The 26,545-nt window shown below is 35.1% G+C and overlaps 1 protein-coding gene and 1 non-coding gene across 18 annotated transcripts in view; both read right to left on the bottom strand.

The window, feature by feature from the left end:
* Nucleotides 1–26,545, bottom strand: part of MLLT10 (MLLT10 histone lysine methyltransferase DOT1L cofactor) — a 160,177-nt gene that overhangs the window by 86,587 nt on the left and 47,045 nt on the right. For all 17 annotated transcript variants that reach the window (XR_004189140.2, XM_031676410.2, XM_031676409.2 and 14 more), the window contains 3 exons: nucleotides 19,616–19,725; nucleotides 3,335–3,438; nucleotides 1,850–1,943 (listed from right to left, as the gene is read on the bottom strand). Coding sequence is in view for 16 of the 17 variants with exons in the window: in XM_031676410.2 (XP_031532270.1) it covers nucleotides 1,850–1,943; nucleotides 3,335–3,438; nucleotides 19,616–19,725 (308 nt within the window). In the remaining variant the exon portion in view is untranslated. The remainder of the gene's footprint in view (nucleotides 1–1,849; nucleotides 1,944–3,334; nucleotides 3,439–19,615; nucleotides 19,726–26,545) is intronic.
* On the bottom strand, nucleotides 7,045–7,177 carry LOC116279857 (small nucleolar RNA SNORA70). Its single transcript, XR_004189156.1, has one exon. It is a non-coding gene; the product is annotated as a small nucleolar RNA SNORA70 (small nucleolar RNA).

Here is a 26,545-nt window from a genome sequence, read left to right on the forward strand (position 1 = left end):
AAACCAATTAAAGTGTGAAGTATTTTAAAATGTCTACTGAAGGTAAAAAAAAAAAGTCTGTTTCAAACTACATAATCCAATTCAGACATCATCCATATATTAGCTATTGCATTATAAAGGAAAAGCTAGCCCTAAATGTAACACCAATGCCATATTTTCATATACTTACTGAATGTGTGAAAATAGATTATACTTTCAAATAAGCAGTAGCTTATTTGTCATTTTATTGGAAAATCACCTCATTAAAGAGATCAACTATAATTTTCAATGTCTGCTTTAGAAAATAAAAGAAGTTTCAACCAAAAATAGAGAATGCCATACTGAAGAAGGATGCCAAGACTAGAAGAAAAGAAAAGAAAATATTTGAAGAGTTACTTTATGCCACTAGGAAAAAGCAAGAAGTCTTTTAATCTCATACTTTCAGTATTAAGGCATACAGTTTTCTAAAAACTTGTCTTTGAAGTTCATACAGGAAAAAAGAAAGAGAATGTCAGTATTAGACCCATGCAATTTTTCAAAGCATTACTACATATTATACACTTCTGTTTAAAATACTTACACAGTTTTATAGTAAAGTATGACAGTAAGAGTTATTTGAGGTGTTAAAACTTGGTGATACCGTAATGAAGTAAACTAGATTAAAAATTACTATAAAAGATGTTCACATTCTATGCAAATGTAGGGCTTATACAATCATTAAATTATTAAATAGACTTTTTCTCCAACCAGCAAAAAGGGTAACAGCACATTAATAACTAACAATGAGAAAATTCTATTTACATGAACTTCAAAATCCATTTTCATTATTCCTATATTTTATCTATATCATCTCATTTAGAAAATGATTCCAACATGATTTTAACATCCAGAAGCAAATTTTTAATTTTACTATCTCAAAATTTCTCTTAGAACACTTCAATGTTCTTTTGTCAGTCATTAAAATAAATCAGAGTCCCCAGTATCAAACAATATATAAACACAATCAAGTATTTTACATGCAAGAACCAGAATACTAAAGTCATGAGCTACTTATTTCATGAGAAAAGGTCCCCTAAGGATATTACTTACTTTTAAAAAAGAAGAAATAGCCCTATTCACAAGGGAAAGGTAACAATAAAAAATAACAATAAGACACTAAAGAAAAACAAAGAAATCTTAAACTTTCAGTATACAAATCTGTTATCATTAAAGACTGAGAAATAAGACACTTGGGGCATTAAAGAAATACTGATTTCTTCAAAGGAGCATGGACATAACATATGTAACAGTTAATCAAACATTACTAACTTAATCATCCATGTGATTGTGTAACAGTAAAGACTGATCAAATTCAACATATTCCCAAAGTTGTATTTAAATATATTTGTCTCAAGATCTTTAACTAATAAGAAGTTACAAAGGAGCCTTGTTTCAGTTTTACTATCTCCATGTAGAAGTTAAAAAAATAATAACATTATGGGTAATAGTAATAAAGCAAAAAGATGCGAAAGAAGTTACAATCACAAAACATATAATCAAGCATCAAAAATCAAATTAACTAGAAACTGGTAAATTATAAAGAGGTCTTAACACACTTGTTTTTTCTACTGATTGTATACCAACATTCACTACGAACATATATTCTAAATTAGAATATTTTAGAATATTCATCTTTATAAATGAACCCAAGCAAAGCAAAATCTTTTAAAATGACCAGCTTTTAATTCCCAATAAAGAACATACTAAGTAAATCTCAAGCAAAAAACAACCAAAAGAAGGAATAGCTATTACGATTTTTCTATAAAAGAATCAGCTCTGTTGTCAAACTAATTATTATCATTCTAAAATTAAATTCAAAACAAATTCTTACCAGCTTACTAAAATGGTATTTACAGTAGCCACAGTATTGGACGTTATCTGCGCCATTACCCTCTTCTTCACAAAGTAGCCCAGCAAACTGAGCACTGAAAGTAAAAGCCAAGCATATCAATAAAACTTCATACCATAGTAGTATGTAATACATAAATAAATTGAAATTCACTTCCAAGCATGTAAGTTTTGTTAAAAAAACAAAAACAAAAAACAAAACAAAACAAAAAACCCTTACATCTCCTAAGAGGAAAAGGGAAGATAAAAGGCTCTTTGTAGCTGAGACCAAAAACATTTCATCCCATGACTGATATATTTTTAAAGATATATATATAATTTAACTTTTCATCCATCTCTAACAAGGATGAAGATTTACACGTTTTATGTCACCAAATAGACATTAAATTTCTTAAGATACACCCCTAACCTTAAAACTTCATTTTACTTTTTCAAGCTGAGTCACAGGTGCATTGGAAAAGCCAGACCTCTAAAGGGCTGAAATGACTTTGACTTGTGAAGAATTTGCCATAGATGCAGATTACCTACTGTTAGAAGGAAAATGCTTCAAGTCATAGCAAAGTACAGCAGGTAGAGATACATAGCCATGTTTTCCCATCAAAAATAATGGAAGAAATGAAACTGAAAACTAAAGCTATGATATTCATATTTTTAAAATACACAAAATGCTTAAGTTTATAATTACCATTTTGTCAATTTGATCTTCCACTTTTAACATTCCAGAATTACAGTAGTAGTATATATCTCAAACCCAAAAAAGGTCATTGAACTTTGGAAAATTACATACAATATTAAGAGAATTTATATAAAACAAAAATCCTTTTCATTCTCCAAAAGTAATCTAAAATGGACTTCACAAATCCACATGCTAAAAGCTCAGGAAATAAGGCCTGTACCTATACTGGCTGCTAAATATAGACTGACTCTTAAAATTAATAAGTACATGAATCATTCCCAATCTTTTATTTTTAACTGTTATCTATTACGTTGAATGTTTTGTTTAAGGGTAATTTCTGCTCTTGAAATTTTATGCTCAAAAAATATCCAAGTAACCTTTTAAAGAATAGCGACTATAATACTGAGAATGATGGTGATGGCTTTTTCCCTCCCGGAAACACATTGAGGAAATCACTCATTAAATCCTTACTAGTATTGCAGGCACTGCACTAAGTTCATCTACATCAGTTCTTTTAATCCTAATACCAAATCAAAGGGCAGGTAACAAACACAAATAAATCCCATTTAACCAAAATTAAACTGAATAAAACATTAGAACTAGGGTCCACCTACTAAAAATTCACTCTGGTAAATATATTCCAATTATTGTAATTATCCTTATTATAAATAAGTAAATATAAACATAGAACCTATCCCAATAAAATATACTTTAAATATTTTGGTACCTAAGCCTGTAACTTGACAAGGTATTCCCAACTTCAGTTCTGTATAATGATGGAAATATACTTACCATGTCACATGGAAAGCCTGTCGACATCCGTGTTTATTACACGTCATGCAAGCACCAGTGGCTGCCTTGCTTTCTCTGCCTTGTTCATCACAAATGTAGCAAGTCTTAGGGTAGAGGAACAAAAACAAAAATGACATGAAACTAAAATCTTACAAATGCTTTATACAAATCTGGATTTTACAGTTATCTTCAGAAGTCAAGATCAGGTTTACAATCTAACCTACTCTATTTCAAAACATGAATTCATTTTTTCTGACTGTAATCTAATTTTAACAAACAACACAAACATGAAAACATCAACAAAGACACATAAATAGTCCTAGTAGGATTTCACAAGGCACTGTTTCCTTAGACTCAAAAACACCACAAGATAGGAAGAATTTTCACAGGCACAAAGGCCAGAGGGGCAGGACATTGCCTACCCCACCTCAGTCTCAAAGCCTCCTCACCAATATTTAACTGATTCCTGTCATAAGGGTGTAAAAAGAAGTTTGCCTTTCTCTTCTGCTGGAAGTAAGCATATGTAAAGGAGTCTCATACAGGGAGTTGGGACTTAAGAGGTGAGGGACAGTCCTACATGAGTGAACAAGCTTTAGGCCACTCCAACTGTCCACAAGAATCCCACATGAGCTATCATTCAGCCCTGCCAACCTGACACACCAGGCCTTGGAGGAAGACACTTTAGGAGATCAGAGATGTCCCCCAAAGGTACTGGCCAATGAACACTTCCAGCAACTTTTGACATCTATTTGGTCCTTCACCCAGGGGAAAACAGCTGATAGACAGTACCACCTTGTCATGAAAGACTAAATTATATAACGGCAAACTACAAGTATTTGTGTATAATGAATAAGATTATCAACTGACCAGAAGTTGAGTACACAAAAACTCATGCCTAACTAAATCAGATGAGCTAATTCTAAAAAGAAACCAATTTCTGAACAGTAATAAAGTATAACCTAGCTAACTTCAATAGGATCACATGTACGTTTAAATCTGGAGACGTTTCCTCCACTATGCACTGTGGTGTCAAATAACATCACTCGACAATATTTATAAGAACACAGTTCCCAAAAAAGCCTAACATCTAGTCAGGTGAATTAATTTCAACTCCTTTACTTAATGACAAGGATTCAGACTGAATTGAATTACAGAAATTATTTTATACCCCTAAAAAGTAAGATCCCAACTTACGACAACTAACCTAGACACTGAGTAAGGGCATCTCTAACTTCAAATTACCAGAAGGCGGCATCAAACGCTTACAATGGAAGAATTTAACGTACATTTTTTTAGCCTATAAATAATCAATAAGACTTTAAAAAGTAAAGGACAGAGCACAGTAAAACAGTAACATTTTATAAGGCAAAATTCAGGAAAAATATGAATACAGGCCTCAAAGAATTATCTCAGTAACTTCCAAAATGCCGACAGTGAAAGGACGTCATTATTCTTCTTTAATGATGAATTAAATGAAACAAAAAGTTATGATGGATATTTAAAAAAAAAAAAAAGGAGACAGGCCTTCCAGACTTCTGCAATGGCAGGGTGAAGAGCTTCATGGATCCTCTCCCCAGTGAATTAACCACTTCACAGGTGAGAAAGGACCAAAGTCTCAGTATGAAACAAGCTACCAGGACACATCGTTCAGCACAAGGACCAGAGTAGGTAGTTCGTAACGATAAACAGAATGTAACATCTAAAAACTGTGACTTACTATGCTGTATACGTGTAACTTATATGATATTGTATACCAATTATAATTCAATTTAAAATTTTTTAAAATAATGAAGTCTCTGAAAATTGTCCTAAAGACATGCAGCAAAGAGAAAATTTTATCCAAAAACAATCCACTAAATCTCAGTAAGAACAGTCAAAGTCTGTGGCATTTGAAAAAGAATATGAAAAGGAACATGTATGTGTACGTGTGACTGAAATATTACACTGTACATAAGAAATTGACACAACGCTGTAAACTGACTATACTTCAATTAAAAAGAAAGAAAGAATGGGAGACAGAAGGTAAGAAGGCAGTGGAGTAACATATTGAAAATGCTGAAAGAACAAAACTGTCAGCCAAGCATCCTATATCCAGAAGAGCTATGCTGCAAAAATAAAAGTAAAATAACAACATTTTCAAACAAACAAAAACTGAGACACTTGTTGCTCCAAACCTGATTAACAAGAAATACTAAAGGAAATTCTTTAGGCTACAATCAAGTGACACTAGACAGTAACTGCAATCCACACACAAAAAAACAAAGAGCTCCCATCAATTATACCTCAATAAAGCTGAAATTTAAAAAATAAATATAGACCAATTGAAAAACACATACAAAGAGCTCTGACAAAGGTAATTTTGTAGGAAATAATAAGACAGTATGGATAGCTATTTCTTCCTCATTGCTCTCTTAATTTAAAAAGCAATCACACAGAACAATGTCCATAAATTGTACTGTTGGGACTACAACACATAGAAATGTATATATTTGATAGTCACAACACAATGAAAGAGGGTGGGAATAAAGCTATTATTGGAGCAAGGAAACAACACTAGATGGTAACTGGAACCCATAGGAAGAAATGAAGAAAAACAAAACGTAAACAGGAATACACGTGTGTGTACATGGACACACACACGTTCTTTAAACATGTATGTGGCGTCCTTCTCTTAGCTTCTTTAAAAGACATAAGATTATATAAAGCAGTAATTTGAACACTGTATTGTTGGGCTTGTGGTATATATAGAGACACAGTATCTATAATAATAATAGCATGGGGTGAGGGAAGAAATGAAATTAATTTTCTATATATTACTGGCGTTCAGTAGATTATGGTAAATAAGGATGAATACTGTAAGTTGGAGAGCAACCACTAAGAAAATAAACCAAGAAAATATTAATTTAAAAATCATGAAAGGAATGAAAATGGCACACCAGGAAACATCCACTTACAAAAAGATAAAAGGTAGTATAAAAAAAGAAAGAACAAAGTCACAAGACAAGGAAAACAGACAGTAAAATGGCAGATGTAAATCCACGCGTTATTAATAACAGCAATGAATATGAAAATACTCCAATCAAAAGACAGGTTGATAAACTAGATTAAAAAAAAACAAGTTCCATATGCTGTCTAGAGGATGCATACTTTAGATATGAAGAACAAATAAGTTAAAAGTAAAAGGATAAAAAAAGAAATATCATGCAAAAGACAAGCCAAGTACAAGGCAGCTGGAATGGCTTAGCATTATATCAGACCAAAAAACAGACTCTAAAACAAAAACCTTTTCTTTTTTCTGACAGGAAAGTAGGATTTGCTGGTGGGCGTGAGTAAGGAGGGGACAGAGCCAAGGCTCTCCTGCGCACAGGCCCACCATGTGTCCAGAGGGCCACAATTATGGATATATTTGACCCCACAGCCATCAGAGATGAGCCGCCTTTCTCCCACCATGTTTTCAAATTCATCTGCATTAAACTTGGTAAATCCCCACTTCCTCAAGGTGTGGATCTTCTGGTGGCCAGGGAACATGAATTTGGCCCTGCATAGGGCCTCAATCACATGCTCCTTATTCTACATCTTGGTGCAGATGGACATGATGACCTGGCTAATGTGGACCTAGCCATGCCCTGGAGTTTTCCTAAGGCACCACGCACACCTGTCTAGAGCCTAGGTTGGGGACAGTATGCCAGACATAAATGTCCACTGGAAAGGGCTGTCTTCAAGGCCCCTTAGGGCAATCCATACAGGTAACAGGCTGCATACACTACCAAGGAGAATGCTGTTTGCAGCCAATGCACCCTGGACCCTACGAGGAAAAGAGCACAGCAAAAACATTTTTAACACGCTGATTGCCCGCTGTGGATTGGATGCTCCTGAGGAAACACTTCGGGGGACACGGCGATCAGTGTGTAAAAGAGGGACAGAATCTTATAATAAAAAGGCCAGTCCATCAGGAAGATATAACAATTATAAGCATAAAAAGAGCTCCCAAGACACGTGAATCAAAGTAGGAAAAAAAGGGATAATTTTAAAAATCTCATTAACTTGAGGATGAGAAAATGCTCCCCAAAAAAACAAAACCACATCAAACTAAAATGCCAAGTATGTGAATAAAGCTATGCTCAGAAGCAAATTTATAGCCTGAAAGTTTTCACTTTAAGAGAAAAAAAGTGATAGTTTGACCTAATTTTTTAAATAAAAGAAACAGTGTTCCTATCAAGAGGATCTAGAGATCAAATTCCAACCATACCTAAAAGAACATCACTCCAAACCTAACCAGAAAGTCATTTAAACTATAAAAATCACAACTCTTCTTAAAACTATGGAAGACTTGCATTTGCAAAGGCAACCAAATAAACTGAAATCTAAGGGCAGACATGCTCTCCCCCACAGACCCCTAAAAAGCAAAATACACTCAGACTATCTACTAATGACAGAAGAGTTAAGGGAAGAATATGCAGAGGAAGACATGCAGGTAAGAAATTGACTAAAATGTTAACACACTGCTAAAGGCTGACTGTGGACTACTGCAATAGTACAGAGCCACTAGAACCACAGACATAAGAGGTCACACCCACTCACAGGCTCCACTCTGTGAACACTTACTTACAAGGAGCTCTTGGGGAAGATTGGAAGCAAGGAGATAAAACAACCAGAAAGAATCTCCCTTGTGATGCAGGCATGAAGAAGACAACCAAACATCACTGAGGGAAAGATATGAAATCCTACCTCTTGCCCAGACACTCCTTTCAAAAGCCTTGAGCATCTGGAAGATTAGCAGCAAACCCTGTCACACCAGGCACGAGTAAAGACCCGTGATGGTGAGGAGGACAAAGGGAAAAAAATCTTTCACCCCTAAGTGAGGGGCAGGAAAAACTCCCAACCCCAGGATCCGATAACAATACTATCAGAGGTCTTTTGGCACTTGGGGAGAGGCAGGAAGCTGTCTCCCTCACCTCACAACTCCTTCCACAGATGCAAAAGCAAAGTCTGCCAAAGGGACAAGGGAATGAAGTGGTGAAATCCTGAAGCCCAGATATACAGCACCTGCCAAGGACTGAGGATGGACCAATGCAACAGAGAAATCCCAAGCCCAAAACATCAAATAACAAACAACAGCAATTAAGCACAACAGACGGACCAAAGCGTGGTAAAGGAAAGAGCAGAGAAAAATCAATCTCTGTGGCACCAAAAAACTCAAAACTCCAGCCTTCAACCTAAATATAAAGTATCATTAGAGAAGGACCAAGGGGCAGGGCTACCCCAATGGGTTCATGGTGCAGATCATCAAGCCACAGTGAATTATTCTCAGGTCTTTAGAGCCTAATGGAATTTTTCCTGCTGAGTTACAAACCTGCTTTATATCACTTACTCTTTTATTCCTTCCAATTTCTCCCTTTTGGAATAGGAAGTCTATACTACACCTGCCCTACCATTGTATCTAGGAAGCAAGTTACTTTTCTATATTGCACAGATTCACAGATGAAAAGAAATTTTGCCACAGAATGGACTACACCCAGAGTCTCATAGCCTCACCGATACCTGATTTACATGATTCAGAGGACAGGATTTGGAAGTTCTGAGATTATTATAGTTAGATAAGATTTTGAACTTAAGAGTCGATGCTGGAATGGATTAAGACTTTAGGGATGCTGAGACAGAATAAAAGTATTTTGCATGTGCTAAGATATGAATTTGGAAGTGGACAGGAGCAGAGGGCAGACTACTATGTGTTAGTCTGTGTCTCCATCAAAAAGGTATGTGAAATCCTAATAACCCCTAGTAGCTCAGAATGTGGCCTTATTTGGAAAAGGAGCCACTGCAGAGGTGATCGGTTAAGATGAGGTTACAGTGGGGTGGGGTGGGACCCTAATTCAGTATGACCATTGTTCTTATAAGATGGCTACAGGAAAGCACAGAGACAAAGGGAACACATCACATGGATGGATGCAGATCTTAGGGTGATAAATCTACTAGCCAAGGAACACTGTATATGACTATACAACCTAATTGCTTTTGAAAGATTCAACCTTTTAATCATCCTATATAGCTGACAACTCCTCCTGCCATCTCCCCAAAAAACTTTTCTTATAAAGCGTAACTGTGTGTCTGTATTTTCTTTAAGCAGCCAAAACTAAAAGGCAAAGTGGAAAAATATCTGTGGAATATACAGGCAAAAATTTAGCATCATTATTGAATGAGCTTGTAACTAAAAAGCCTAGTAGTTTGAGATAAACGGGCAAAAATTATAGACAATTCACATGAAGAAATACCACTCTGATTACCTGACAATTAACCAAACAAATGAAAATTACAGAAATTTACTATCATTTTTCAATTATCAAATTAATAAATATTAAAAATGATTAAAAACTCAGTACAGGCAATGGTGTGGTAAAAATGGCATTTTTCATAAATTATTAGCTACATAAATTTGGGAAACCATGAGGCAATATTATGAGAATTATAGATAAAGGTATCATCTATGACACAGTAATTCTAATTCTAGATTTCTAGCCAAAGGCAAAAGTCCAAAACATGGGAGCAGGGGGGAGGGGTGCACAGGAAGCTTAGTGGAGCAAGATTCTTGTCATCCTTTTATTCATAACAAAAATATATGAATAAACCTCAATGTTTACTAATATGGGACTGGTCAAGCAAATTACAGTAGAAACATTACAGTTAGAGTCACTCAAAAATAAGTAAAGAGACAGGAATAAAATCTGTACATTTGGCATAAATATAACTCTTTTCTTACTCACAGATTAAAAAATATGCCAAAATATTAAAAATACATTTATACATTTAAACACATACAATATTAAACTATTTAACTATTATTTACTGTACTATAAAATTTTGGTAATCCTCATCATGACTGGGAGGCACAGGGCCTGAGGATCTATCAAGGGGTATTCCCAGGACTCTTCAGAGAGAACATGTAAAATATTTTGTTACCTCTTACTAGGGGAGTATATTATCCTGGGAAGGATTCCCCAGGTTTTTTCAGAATCTTCATGAGCCAAAAAAGGTTTCACTGATTTAAAAAAATCTAACGTGCCTTTAAAGTACGTCTCCCTGGCAACCTGATGCACTTTGCTAAGACTTAACTGTTTTAAAATCAAATAACAAAGCTCACACTTTTCTCAATTTTATTCAGATGGTTTCCAAGTTGAAATAGAGTAAGCTAATAATTTATGCCATAATTCAATGTGCTAGTATTATACGAGAAAACAAGAAGTCCCAGCACACAATCATCCCTGCATCTGTTTCTCATGAAGTCATCAAGTGACCTTAAGCCACCTCTTAAAAGTTGCCCCAAAACTCCCTTGTGAATTACTAAATGCACTTTTAACTTACTGCAAAAAAGGGACAAATTCTCAAGTTTGCACAGAACATGAAAATTAAAAAATAAGCTTATATAATTGATTTGCTATATGTACATCAAGAACACTTTATCAGCTTTTTTTTTTTACAGTTGTTTAAATAGATCATTTATGGGACAAGAAGGTAAAGAAGTGAACCCAGACAACTCATACCTCTTATGTAGAAAGTATCCTCTAAGCTTAATTTCTAATGAAGAAATTATATCCAAGTATCCATGTTTTTCTAGGTAATATGGCTTCTAAGCCCAGGTGCCTAGACCAGAGTTGCTTTTAGAAATTTAGAACTGGGACTCTGAGTCAGTTACCTACGGGGAACTCAGATAAAATGGGAAGCAGAATTAGAAATTACATGGAAGCAGAAAGAGACTACAGACATAAAACAGGCTGTAGGACCCTCATCAAAGATGGAATGGACAGTATGCAGTCTCTGACTTTCTAGTTCCAGGTCAACTCCCCATTTATGTTATATGCCTTTATAATACCATAATAAAGTATCATAAAACACTAAAATACTATAAACTGCATATTTTAGCCTTCAGCCAACCCCATTTGTACTTAGGCTAGCTTCATAAAAATTTCTGTCTAGAATGAATCTCCGATCTCAAATCTATCCTCCTGTTATAATACTGCTTGTAGGGAAAAACTAAATTTGTCAAATCTGACTTGTTTTGTCTTAATACTGTATTACCTAGCAATGCGATCTCTCCCTTTAAGCGTGGGTTTTCATAAAATCTTATCTCTTAATCAATTATACTTAGAAGGTAATAGAAATATCTATCATCTAGAGTATCCAAGACATCAAATGAACATAAAAAAAACTGATACAGGCAATTTGTATGTTGGTGAAACTAGAGTCTAATCCCATGAACAGTTTGAAGTTAACCACTGTGTACTGCCATTTCCAGAAGTTTAGCTTGGAACGTCACCTTTGAAGGAAGAAGAGCAAAGAAATAACACTGAAGGAAATTACACTGCCATTCTTCCATAGTCCTTAGTAAACCCTATTTAATAAACAGCCTCTGAGCCTTGGAGTTGAGAGAAAGGAGGTAATCAGAAGTGAACCTGAACACAGAAGCACAACACACATAATGAATACAATGAAAAATAATTTACTATTCCCTGAGAAAAAAAGAATACCAAATACAACATAATGTGTGCATGTATATATTGAGGGAAGGGAGGCAAAGACAATACAGAGAAGCCAAATGGGAAATTTTAAATAGAGAATCAGCTGAGGTACCCCAAAAGAGCAAAAGGGGTTTTTTATAAATACATTTGCAAGATTGTTTTGCTTTTCCAAATGATTCAATTGTCCAGAAAAGAAAATACGAATTTAAGTGTTCACTTGAGTAATTAGGATAAAGTGCCAAGCAAAAAACATGTATTAAGTAAGTTTTAAAAGCTAAAGATCTGAACTGTTCTTCGAAACAATGCTCAGTACATATATGTAAACTAAAAAATACATGTGCAGTATATTGTATATATGTATTTACATGCAATATACTATATTTGTGCAGTCAAATTGTAACAATTCTACCTAATAAAATTGAAAGATAAAAAAACATGTATTAAGATAAATATGAAAGCAAACATTTAATGCTTTAGCAGAAATGTGAATTGTATCTTGGGGCCTACTGTCATATTGTTAATATATGCTAGTGAACAACTTGTAGACAAAAGACTTGTTTTACAAACAAGGAAGTAAATCTCACCAACATAAACCAAGAATTTAAAAGTTAATGTCACTGTCCTAAGAAATGTGTCAATTAACTTGATTCCTCTATATATACTCTACCTCAGGTGGTGATAGATAATGTGCCTAGAACATACCTTCTCGAAACTGAAAAACCATTCTGATTTTTCCTCCTCCCTCATCTTCTGGGTCACTTCACTGGTCACCAAGCCCTGTCAACTGAACCTCTTACATGTGACCTAAATGTCTCTGTCCCTTCTTCATTCCTAGCACTCTTCTACTTCAGACCCTCACTTTTACCTCCCTGGAACACTGCAAAAGCCTAAGTGGTTTCTATGCAACTACTCTAGTCTCTTCTCTCCTCCCTCTCCCAACCCTCCTTTCACAATCCACTAGAGTGGTACACCTGAGCAACTCCCTACCAAGTACAAAAACCTCTCAATAGTGATAAAGTGCAAGCTCCTTAACAGGCTATGTGAGGCCCCTGAAAATCTGGTCCTTGACAACTTCTCTCAGCATTCCACACGTCACACTCCCCAAGTCCTAGCAATACTGTCCTTCTCCCTCACCGCCATCCCTGCTTCCCTCCCTGCTTACCCTCCCTGTTATTTCCCACCTGAAAGCTTTTGCTCTTTCAGTCTGTAAAATGAATACCCACTCATGTCCTCCCTTCTTCTCCTCCCTTCCTAACTCTTTAAAATTCAGAGAAGCTGCAACCTATTTTAAGACACCTTCCCTCTCTTTCTTCAGCCCTGTTAGACTAGGTTCACGCTCTCTGTATTCTGGAATCCCTGCACATACTACCCTTTTCAACAATCGTGAATTTTGTATGTCTGTCCTACCATATAGGAGCTCTGTTTTTCTTCATGCTTCCAACAGTGCCTGGTACATATACTAGGACATGCCACAAATAATGGCTAGATGAAGGGATGGACGTGTGAAATGTTTAGCTCCGCTGTCTGAAACCTAGTTTTTGGCTTTGTTTTGTTTTTTAATTGGGGGGGGTAGGTTTTATGTATGTACGTATATTGAGGTGCTGAGGACTAAATCCAAGACCTCGTGCATGCTAGGCACGTGCTCCACCAATAAGCTATACACTCCCCTGAAACCTAGTTTTTTTAATTTTATCTTGTTTTATTTTATGGTTTTTTTTTTTTTGCTCACATGAACCTTATTTAATAAACTTCTTAAGAAAACCATAAGCCAGCTATCCCAACTCGCCTACATTCTTAAATTTGAGAAAGGAGTAGGCTCTCTTTCTGAGGCCTGGCAGTGGGAAGTCCAGAGAGGGAGAGTTAGTATTTTACCTAAGGTCACATAGCGCATGGCGGCAGGTCTGGATTCAAACCTCCCCAGCCTGCCTGGTGCCCCGTGCAGCCGGTGCTCAGGCGCTGGAAATTCCAACACATGAACCTCACCCTGCCGGGACTGACTACCAGGAAGGGGTACTGGGTCTGTAGGAGAGAGGAATGGAGCGGCCCCCTCCAAGAAAGGGGGCCCCCTCCACGAACCACGCAGGGCGCTCAGGAGCCCTGGCTGCAGCTGCTGACTCCAGCGCCCTCAGGCAGTGGGGTCTGGGGAGGAGACTGAAACCTGGCTTTTTAAATAGCACTAAGAGGAATCCTAAAAATCATAATGTTTAGTACTTTCAAAAATTTTCACCCAGGTGCTAAATATATTAATTAAAACTTTTCTTAAGAGCTACCCCCCACAATTCCTTCAGGAAAAAAAAAAAAGAAGGGCAGTTAGGCTAGCAATTTCTAAGTTTTCCTCTACCATTAAGCTTTTAAAATCCAATGACATCACGTTTTATGTTGTTTTTGTTTTGTCTGGCTGGTCTATTATGATCCTTCCTATACTTACACCAACACTCATTCCTTCATGGCCACGCGATAAATAAAAACTATTCCAAAGGATAAATCCAAGATAACTACATTAGCTGCCAACCACTCTGTGGAAACTGTAGCTTTTTAAACTAAATGCTTCCTTGACTCGAACACAAGCCCCCATCCAAAAAAGTTCCAAAATCTTTACGTTGCCCCAGTCTTCCAATTTCTTAAAAATTATTGAACGGTAACAACTTAAAGGTAACATATACCACTCAAGTGTATTAACAAAATGTGTGTGTCAGTGAAATGGGGAACTGATACAAGAAAATGTAAGAGATAACAAGAATCTTATCACAAATGGTACAGAAACTGGCCACTATGTATTTAACGACGTGGAAAATTTAACAACAGGTCAACACTGAATTCTCTGCAATCTGGATACGCTATACAAATATGCTACAAATTTTTCCTTTTTTTCCCCTAAATCCCACAATGTTCAAGCCACACAGGATTACTTATTCTCTGAACTGCCTACCACCTCCCCTTTGCACATATTACCCTAGTTTATGTTACTTTCTCTGTCTAGAATTACTTGATTCTTTTTTCCACAGGTCAAATTCCTTATTATTCTGCAAAGATCTTATAATATCTTTCTGTGCTCTACTTAATTCCAGATAAAAACAGTCTCTTCTTTCATTTTGTTCCATCATAATCCATTCAGGCTTATTATAATTTATAATACATCTTAGTATTATTTTCAATACACTATAATTATATCATTTACTTGACTGTCTAACTGAAAGTGTCACATGGAGAAAAACTATTATTTTACACATCTTTGAACTCCTAGCATCTAGCACAATCCTTGCTACAAGGCAGGTAAGGTCTATAGTAAGTTCCCAATAGACTAACAAATAATCTCTAAATTATCCTTTACTACCACCCATTAAGCACTGATGCCTTCCAAATTTCAACAATCCTCTTACCAATTGCTCCTATCATTTCAGCATTACATGTCCCCTATTAGCCACACTGAATATTCATGAACAGAATACTATTGAGTTTCTACGGTTAACTTAACTATACAGGCCAAAAACCATAAAAATCTTAGAAACATATATAACAACCATATATAAGGAAAACTATAAAAAGGAACAAAAAAACAAATTTGATGGAGAGAGACCATGTTTCTGGAAGAGGAGATTTAATATTGCAAAAAGATCAATTCTTCCCCAAAATAATATTTTACTATAGCACCAGTAAAATCAAACTTGTGTTTTGTTAGCCCTAATGTTCATCTGAAAAAAGAAATACATGACAATATTTGCTCTACCATCTACCAAGATGTATTTAAAACCACAATAATTTAAAACAGTGTGGTACCAGGATAAGAATAGACAGACCCATCAACTGAACAGAAAAGATGTCATTAATACCCAAGAATTTAATAATGATTCAAATAGTATTTCAAATCACTGTGCAAAATATAGATTATTCAGTAACAATGTTGAAAAGGTTGACTAAACCATGGGGGAGCAGAAAAGTTAAACACATATCTCACTATGTTCTAAAACTCACTCTAAATGTGTAAAAGATTTATACCTAAATAATTTATTCTTCCTTCTATACTCCCTCCCTTACTTCTTGAATACTTTAGTCTTAAATTCATGAGCTTGGGTGAATCATGGTAGCATCCATATTGGGAAGGAGTGGGCAGTCAAATTCAAGTGACAGATTCCCAGGAGGGCTGGCTTCCATGAGAGTGTCAGGGTGGAGGTAGTGTCAGAGTGAAGTGTCAGAACCTGAGCAAGGTGAGGAGACCAGCTATTGAGGGGAGAAGGGGTAGTGGTGGACTGAAGCTGGGTGTCAACCCCCCTCTCCCCAAAAAGGGCAACCATGCAGGGAAGCGGCAACAACTCAGAGTGAGGTGTAGAAACTTAACGAGGTTAGGATGGCCTCTGTATTAGCGGACGGCAGCAATGGAAGGTAGGTTAATACAAGAGAGATTGAGTAAATAAATAAATATATTGAGGATAATGGGAGACAGGTTTCTCACCATCTGGCATGAGAGTCATAAATACAAAAAGAAAAACAAATTAGAATGAACCCTGTGTTGTTGGATTAGGCTTAGGGAAATTACTAAGAAGTTCCTAAGAGTTTACGGTTTTCCCTATACAGATAGATAAGTAGATACAGAAATATATATAGATATGTATGTATGTAAATATATCCAATTCTTATACTAAATCAGAAGTCTCCTTGTGATCTCACTGTCTTCCAAGTATAGAGAAGATACAGATGTGAATGTGTGTGTATCTCTGCATGTACAATGAGAGGGCCTGGAAGTAGCAACATCCCAGTAACAATGAGCACACGTAGTGTCCACTTTGGCTTCTAATTACCATCCTCACCTAAAAAGAATCAAGGCTCCATGGAGAAATGGTTATTCCAGGGCTAAAACAGGAAGGGTAAAAGATGAGCCTGGAACATACTGTCATCTCAGAAGCAGAGAAGTGCTCAAAGTATGATAGAAACATGTCAAAAAAGACACAGAAACCAACTTGAAAGGGTCCCAATGCCCAAACCTGAGACAACTGAGCATCACAATAAATGACAGTAACAGGGAACAACCCATTAAAATAAAATAGTAACACACAAGTCTGTATTAGTCCATACTACTATTTATATTACTTCACTGGGGAGTGAAGAAAGCTCTTCCTTAAGTGGAATGCCAAATGATGAATGTAAAAGATGGAATTAGAAAACCGCCACTTGCCATCAATCAGTATTATTAATTAAGCAAAGAAACAACAATGGATGCTAAAATTAGTGGGTAAAAGGAACAAGGAGCAAGATATTTACATACAAAGTACTTCCACACAAAATGCTTATTGATTATAGATGGAAAGAAAATTAACCTCCCAGTGGAGAAATCTTGCAGACACCACCTTAACCAAGTGATCAAGGTAACATCACCAGTAGTGGGAAAAACTGAAATCATGTACCACCTGATAGGATGCAATGAGAAGAACACAGCATCACTTCTGTGATATTCCTGCCAAAAACACATAATCTGAATTTAATCATGAGGAAACATCATAAAAATCCAAATAGGACATTCTATAAATAACTGGCCTGTTATCTTCAGAAGTATCAAAGTTATGAAAGTCAGAGAAAGAATGAATTACTATTTGAGATTTACTATTTTGAGATTTCAGGCGATTTAAGAGACAAAAAGCAATCAATGATCTTTCTGCTATGAAAGACATTACTGAGAAAACTGAAAGGCATGAATGAAAATAAGGGAAATAATGATGAAGTCTCTGGATTAGACAGTAATATGCATAAATGTTAACTTCCTGATTTTGATGGCTGTATTCTGGTCACATAGAAGAATGTTCTTCTTTATAGGAAAGACACACTAAATCATTCAGGGTTTCAGTGTTATCCTGGTAAATCACTCTCAAATGGTTTAGGAGAGGAAGAGCTCTTTGTACTATTAATGCAACCTTTATGTAAGTTTGAAATTATTTCAAATTGAAAGAAAAAACAAGTATTTTTTAAAATTAATTTTGAAAGTACAAAAAATGTTTATACGTTGGTGTAGAGAAAGATTTTCTTTACATGGCAACAAAAGGAGAAATAATGAAGAGTAGTTGTGTAAATTATATAAAAACTTTAAACTTCTGAATTAGAAAAAATTAACCTGCTAGAATACCAACAACAATAAAAAACGTGAAGACATAATGAAAATTAAGAACCAAATGTTTAATTATGGACAAAAGCATTCACAGCAAGTATACAGAGCAAAAGAATAATATCTTCCATATACAAAAAAAAAAAAACAACACTCCATTAAAAAATTAAAACATTACAATATTAAAAGGAACAAATAGCTATTCAAGGTCAATTAACAGACGTGAATAAGCTTTCTAAAAATCTTTAAAATATTTAACTTCATCAGTATTCAAAGTAAGCCATTCAAACACTGTAATATTTTTCACTAGAAAGAATAAAAAAGATCATACTTAAATGGTAATACACACTGTACTTAACAGAATATAAGATTATGAGTACCTCCCATACCACTAATGTGGTTAAGTTAGAAACTGCATTCTAGGACAATTTCACACAATATATTTACTGAAGCTTCCAAAATGTTCATACCTTTTTAAACAGAAATTCTGCTGGATATGTACCTGCTAAACACTAAGTGAGGACTTTCAACAATAGGGAGTTCCTAATACTTTGTATTACATGCTATGTATCCACAAAAATCACAGCAAAATATAATTTACTGACACAAAAAGATGTTCAGGGCTAGTAAGTTTCAAAAACAGAATAGTGTAAGCAACATGATTCAAATTTTTTAACAAGTATACAGTATACATAAAAATGCACACCAAATGATCTCCATGGGAAGATTTTAGATGATTTTTGTCATGCATTTTCCTATTTAATTTTCTGTATTTTCCAACTTTTAAAATAAGTATTAACAATCTACATTCCAAAATGTTTAGTATTTTGAAATCTTAGAATGGGCTGCAGTGACACTTTCTCCAAAGATGGAATAAATCAACAAGTACTTTCAATTAAATGGTAACACTGTATTTAAAAGCACATTGGGTAATAAAAAAAAATCATCCAATATGCAGAAGAGAATGAAACAATACATATGTACTAAATTAAGGAAAAGATACAGGGAAAAAAAGCAAATATTAAGATTTTTTTTTTAGAACTAACAACAAAAATCCTCTCTTGGGAACAGAAAATAATTTGGAGAGGAGAGATGAGCAAACAATATTCTATGAGAGGATTATTTTTTAAGACAGGATGAGTATCAGCATAATCAATGTTATACCAAATAATGATTCATTCAATTTCAATAGTGCTTTAGTGTCTAAAAGAACATAAAGGTCAGTAATTCTTTTGGGGGGGTGGATTAGGTTTGTTTGTTTGTTTGTTTTTATTTAAATGGAGGTACTGGGGATTGAACCCAGGACCTCATGCATGCTAAGCATGCACTCTACCACAGAGCTATACCCTCCCCCCTTAAAGGTCAGAAATTCTTAAAGAACAAATCAGTAAGGATAAAAATGCCATGTAAATGGCAGAATATTAAATACCTAGGTTCATGTAAAAGGCAATATAGTTTTCTTTGTGTTTGTTTTTTACTCCTGTAATCTTAGTAAAATACATTAATAATGGTAGTTTAACACAGTTAATTACACTTTTTCCAAATTGATGGAGGCCTATAATTTAAATTGTTTTACTGAAGGTCTATAATAAAACAACAAAAAAATTCTTTTACACTTCCCAATTTTAAAACAAACAAACAAAAATGCACACATCAATAAAATAATATTCACCGTACCTTATTATAACGATCGTGTGGAACAGACTGTAAAACAATTGGCTCCATGGTAGAAACATTGGCAAACTGTACCTCTGGAATATAAAGGGCACAAACCACATGAGCCCAACCTAAAAATAAATAAACAAAAATAATGTCATTTTCCAGTTTTCAATAAAGCTTTTTCAAAGATAAAATTAGATCATTAACTTTCTGAAGAAATCTGTAAGTGCCTATTTAAGCTAATGTACAACAAAAATATTAACAAATTCTCATTACTGACCAACAGTTAAACCACTACTGATTAAAGACTCTGAATAAGCAGACTCCCAGATAACAGAGAGCAAGCTAGTGGTTACAGCGGGGACAGCGGGAGGTGCAAACCACTGGGTATAAGATGGGCTCAGGATGTACTGTACAACACGGGGAATACAGCCAGTAATTTTATAAAAATTGTAAATGGAAAGTAGCATTTTAAAAGATATTTAAAAGGACTCAATCACTTCTCCAGTTATTATGCACATTAACACAAATAAAAGGAAACATTTTTAAATTCAGGTGGTAGCAATGAAACTTTTTATAAGAGTAAACTAAATAATGCAGATCAACACTTCCTTCTGAGAAGCACTATTAAAAAATGAAGTTTTATAGTTGAGCGCCTAAAATTAAAAACTGTAACACTTTAAATCTTAAATTTTAATATCAATTGTATTGATATCAATATTAACAAATGTCAATCAATATGAAAATATCAATAAATTTTGATGTTAATATTAAATTTTTAACTATTAATGTTGACATTTTAAATGCTAACATCATTTTACTATTTTAATATTTCACTTGCAATATATTAACAATTGATGTTAAATGTTAATACTTCTTTTTATTTTCAAAATGTGACCAAAGGTATCAAAGAGCCACGTGATCATAAGGAATTATTGGGGCTAAAACTAGAAAAGGATGAAAGTCCAGAGAGTTAAGTACCATTTTTAGCCACTGTGCCAACCAAGGGTCATTTGCCTATTTCACAGAAAGCAGCTAAGAGGGTGGAGGGGGTTTCTGGCAAACTCAGAGGACTGGAAGTACAGGGGTGTATGTCCACAGACAACCAAGGGAGAAAAGGAACACTAATAAACCCCTAACCTCCTTTTAGCTGCAACACTGAGGGGCTGCAAGCCAGAAGTGACAATAAACTAAAAGTACATAGGTCCACCAAGAGACTGCAGCTGGGCTTTCATCATCTCACACTCTGAAATTTGACTCATGTAATCCTAAATTACAAGTGCCCCCAGACACCAGACATAAACTAATATACATCCTCTCTAGAGGCAAACAATGTCATTTTGGCTACAAATAATTTCTACTACTAGTTCATTATCATTTTCAGCACAACACAAAGTACCAAACACATGAGAGACAAGATAACATCAATGAAAACCAGTATAAACAAGAAAAACAAAGCCAATCTGTATTTTGCAGTTTCAGAAATAGACGTTAAAATAAGTATGCTCATTATGTTCAAACACACAACACGAAACTGAAAATTTCTTCAAAAAATTGGAAACTCAATACTAAATCAAAAATTACAGAAGTAAAAACAAAAATTTTTAAAACCCAATGGATAGAAGAATGGCTTAGACATAAGACAAAAACAGAAGTAGAGCAACAAAGCAAATAAGAAAACATTCAGAATATTTGCATAAATGTATGAAAAATACAAAAAGAGGAAGGGAAATATAAACAACATATAAGCAAGTCTAACACACATGTAACTATAGTCACAGAGAAATATGAGAGAAGAAATGGCACAAAAGCACTATCTGAAATAGTAATATCCCAAAACTTTCCAAAAGAGAAGATGGCAAGTCATAGACTGAAGAACCACACTAAATCCCAGGGTAAATAAATATAAATCCACACATAGACACATCATAAAAATACATAAAACCGAAAAAAGAAAAATCTTCAAACAACCAAAAGTTAAGTTATCATCAAGAGAACTGGATAAACAACAAAGCCAAAAAATATCTTTAAACAAATTTCCATTAAAGGGAACACCAAACAATTTTCCTCAGATGACAGAAAAAATTACCAAAAAGGGAAGCTCCAAGATGAAGGGAAAATGAAGCATGCAGGTACTCTTCTTGGGTTTCTTGCTGGATGAAACATTAATACCTTCGTTCACTTAAAATATGTAACTGCTTACCTCAGAAACTAAAATACTGTCTTGTAAAGTTTTCAACATATATAAAATTGTAACAAAGACTGAGGAAGGAGCAGGTAAAAGAGATCTATATGGTTTCAAGGTTCCTACATTTTGCGTCAAGTGGTACACACGACAGACTGAACTTACTGGTGTGAAAACTGTAATCCCTGGAGCAACTGCTATATACATAAATATTAATACTTGTAAATATAGAAAGGGCTACGGCCCGAAAGGGAATTTAATGTAATTAATTTAAATGCAATACTAATTAACTGCATTATTAAACTGATTAAAATGCAATGCTGAAAAATTCGTATCAGAAATAAGGAAGAAAAGAAGGAAAAGAGGAATAAAAAATAAAGAGAGGTGGGAGGGTATAGCTCAGTGGTAGAGCACATGCTTAGCATTGTATGAGGTTCTGGGTTCAATCGCGGTACCTCCTCTGAGAATAAATAAATAAATAAACCTAATTACCTCCCACCAGCAAAAAAAAAAAAAAAGAGAGAGAGAAATGAAGGTTGAGGAGGAGCAGTAGAGGGGGGAGGGTATAGTTCAAGTGGTAAAGCACATTCTTAGAATACACAAGGTCCTGGGTTCAATCCCTAGTACCTCCTCCAAAAATAAATAAGTAAACCTAATTACCTACCCCTAAAAATGTAACTACAATAAAATGAAAATTTTTTTAAAAAAGGAGTAGTAGGAGACTGGCCAACAGGCAGTTAACAAGGACCAAATATAGTCTCCTGAATGAAACAGTGCATACCCCATCACACACTGAAAAAAAAAAATTATAATAATTTAGACAATGGTTCTGAAGACACTGGATATCAGGTACAGAAGGGCACAATCCCAAAGACACAAGAAACAAATGAGGTGAGCCCTTGGTTTGCCCTAGCTTAATGTCTTCAGCGTTCTTCTAGGCCAAGGCTCAGGGAGAGGAACTGAGGCTAAGCCCAGGACTTCTCAAAGTTTAGGACACACAATGAGACCAAGAAAGCTAAAACTGGCAAAACAAAGTACCAGAAATGAAAGCTCTTCATAAAGAGAACACTCTGAGCGAGAGAGCGAGAGATGCAAACAGCACCACCTGAGTATTACGCAGAGAACACTTGAGTAGAGAAATTACCTGAGGATGGAAAAAGAACCATCCAAGATTAGAGGGAGAAGTATCCAGCTGGCACAAAGGGCCAGGAACAGTACCTGTTCCCCAAATGTGACTGGAAAAACTCATAACTCATGGGGCATTCACTGGGTAGAAGACTCACAGAGGTCTTCCCTCGGTGTGGGGAATACATGCCCCCAGACCAAGCACTGCTCTGGACCCACCTAATAAATCATAACAGCAGGACTTGAAAGGATCAAACTGTTTCCGAAGAACATTAATTGTATTTTAGGACAAAACTCAAGGAGATTTATAGGGATGCAAAAACATCCAGATCTGTGTCAGCAAACATGGAAGAGTAGGCAGCTCCAAGGGCACATTCCACCACAAAAACATCAAAAAGTCAAGCAGGAACTGTCAGAACCAATTTTGTCAGGAGTCTGAAAAAGAGAGTGAAAAGTCTGCAGCAACCAGTCAAAATGCTAAATCAGAAAAAGGCAACTTAAAAATGTCAGGAAAGTTTTGGGAATTTTTACTTTCCCTTGACCCACGCCACCCAGGGTTCAGCAGAGGTCTTGAAGACAGCACCATGGGTTTCTAGTGAAGAACCACAGCTCCTGGTTTCAGAAGGAGCAGTGCAGATTTTATTTGCAAAGAATTGTGTTTCTCTATCCTAAAATGTCTGTGAGCTACTGAAGAACTGACACAACATGCCTGTACTCTGACAAGCTCAGAACTCACTCAAGGCAAAAAAAAATGGTAGGTATTCCTTAAATCATCATGAGGCAGTCAAAAAACTCACACATGCCTGGGGCAAAAGATTATGGTTCAAGTATATAATCTAGTGCTAAGAGCCTAAGAGGAAAACATGGGCTCTGGGAAATTGGGGTTCTCAAAAGTGTCTGTGCATGCTAGGGAATTTAGACAGCAACACATGCCCACGGCAGGATACATCTTCATAAAAGACCTGATGAAATGCTAAACTTTCATCTCTGGTTATCTCCTAGTACAGTGGGTAAAGGCTAAGTAAGGCAGAGTTGTAAACAGACTGGTTAGCTACTGAAGGAATGGTCCCAGCAGAGTCAGTCTCTCAGTCTGTCTCTCTCTCTCTCAGTCTGTCTGTCTGTCTGTCTGTCTCTCTGTCACTTGCTATTTTGGTACCTGGTATTCAAGCAAATCTTTGTCCAAACACTAACTGAAGCTAAAGAAACAGAGATAAATACACATTCTCAAGTGCACATGGAACATTTGCCAAGACAGACTCTATGTTAGGACATAAATCTCAATAAATTTAAAAAGAATTAAAGCATACAAAGCATGTCTTCCCCAAATCCAGTGGAATGAAGCTAGAAACCATTAAGAGGAGGAAAATGGAAAAATTACAAACACTTAGAAATTAAACAACACAGTCTTATCATGGAAGAAATGAGGGTATAGGAAGCAAATGTTTAAAGGGTAGAGGGTTTCCTTTTGAGGTGATGAAAATGTCATTACATAGAGGTGGTAGCTGTACAACATTGTGAATGTTCTAAATGCAGCACTTAACTGTTCACATTAAAATGATTAATTTTGTTATGTGAATGTCATTTCAATTTTTTAAATTATATACACACACACACACACACACACACACCCAGCCAGCACACAAAATAGTATAATTCACAATGTCTGGAATCCAATCAAAGATTACCATGGATCCAAAGAAGCAGGAAAACACAATCTGTAATGACAATAGTGAATCAAAAGCATTCAAAAACTGATATAAATGATAAAATAAACAGAAAAAGCAACAAAACAGTTATTATAACTTCATTCTATATATTCACGAAGTTAAGTGGAGACATGGAAGATTTTTTAAAAACCACATTAAACAATAAACAACTATTTAAACAAAAATAACGACAATTCATTGTAGTTCATAACAACAACTGCACAAAGGCCAAAGAAAAAGAAAAATGGAACTGTATTATTTTTACAATCTTATACGTGAAGTAGAATAATAGAATCACTTGATGGTAGACAGCACTGAGATAAAGACTTATACTTTAAACCAAAAGACAATGCCTAGCACAACACAACAAAATATATAGCTAATAACATAGCAAGAATAAAATGAAATCAAAAAATCAAAAGCCAAAAAAAGAATAAAAGAGAACAAAAAATAGACAGTGTAAATGATAAAGAAGTATCAAGATATTAGATGTAAATCAAACAGTATCATTAATCACACTAAATGTAAATGAGCTAAACACCTCAGTTAAAAGGCACAAACCGTCAGAATGAAGAGAAATAAGTGAAAAGATGCTCAACATCATTAGTCATCAGTTAAATACAAATCAAAAACAAAATGAAACACCACTTCACATCCACAAGTGGCTAAAATAAAACAGACATTAAAAAAGTGCTGACAAGGATGTGGAGAAATAGGACAGCTCCTGTACAACTAGCAGGAATGTAAAATGGCATACACACTTTGGGAAATAGATTGGCAGTTCCTCAAAAGGATAAGAATTTTAATACATAACCCTGGAATTCCACTCCTAAGAATAATACGAAGAGAAATTAAAACGTATTTCCCCCCACACACACACACAAAAACTGGTAAACAAATGGTCACAGCAATACTATTCAAATAACCAAAAAGTTGAAACAATCCAAATATACCTCAACTGTGGAATGTATAAACAAAATGTAGTATATCCATACCCTGGAGTATCAGTTAGCAGTTAAATGAAATAGTAATACATGCTACAACATGGACGAAACTGGAAAACAATATGCTAATGATGCCAGTCACAAAAGACCACATACTGTAGATTCCATTTATACAAAATGTCCAGAACAGGCATATGGACAGACTGGGTTAATGGTTATCTACAGTGGAGGTGTTGAGGGCAAATGACAAGTGAATACTAATGGTCTATTTTTGGCAGGATGAAAATGTTCTAAAATAGATTCTGATAATGGTTGCACAAGTCTTTGTAAAAACCAATTGAATTGTACACTTTAAAAGGTTCAATTAATGGTATGGTATGTGAATAAAAGCTGTCATATTTTAAAAGAAGACAACAGAAAACAATTCAACTTTTTATGAGGGTAAAGACTGAACACACACATCACCAAAAAAGATGTAAGAATGGCAAATAAACACATGAAAAGGAGCTCAAATTTTTATTATTCATTAAGGAAGTGCAAATTAAAAGCACAAGGATCCACAGATATAGAAAACAAACTTACAGTTACCAAAGAAGAAAGGTGGAGGAGGAATAAATTAGGAATATGGGATTAACAGGTAAAATAGATAAGCAACAAGGATTTACTGTATACCACAGGGAACTATATTCAACATCTTGTAATAACCGATAATGGAAAATAATCTTAATATATATGTGTGTGTATATATTATATGTAACTGGGAAAGAAAACAAGGATATCACTACACACCTCTTCAACGGCAAAAATTTTTTTAACTGACAATACCAACTGTTGAAGAGGATGTAGAGCAACCGGAATTCTCATGCTACTGATGGGAATGTAAAATGTTACAACCACTTTAGAAAATAGTTTGTCAGTTCCTTAAATAATTAAGCATGCACTTATAAACAAGCCATTTCATTTCTAAGTGTTTACCCAAGATAAATGA

Source organism: Vicugna pacos, chromosome 35 (genome assembly GCF_048564905.1).
Source record: "Vicugna pacos chromosome 35, VicPac4, whole genome shotgun sequence".
NCBI lineage: Eukaryota > Metazoa > Chordata > Mammalia > Artiodactyla > Camelidae > Vicugna > Vicugna pacos.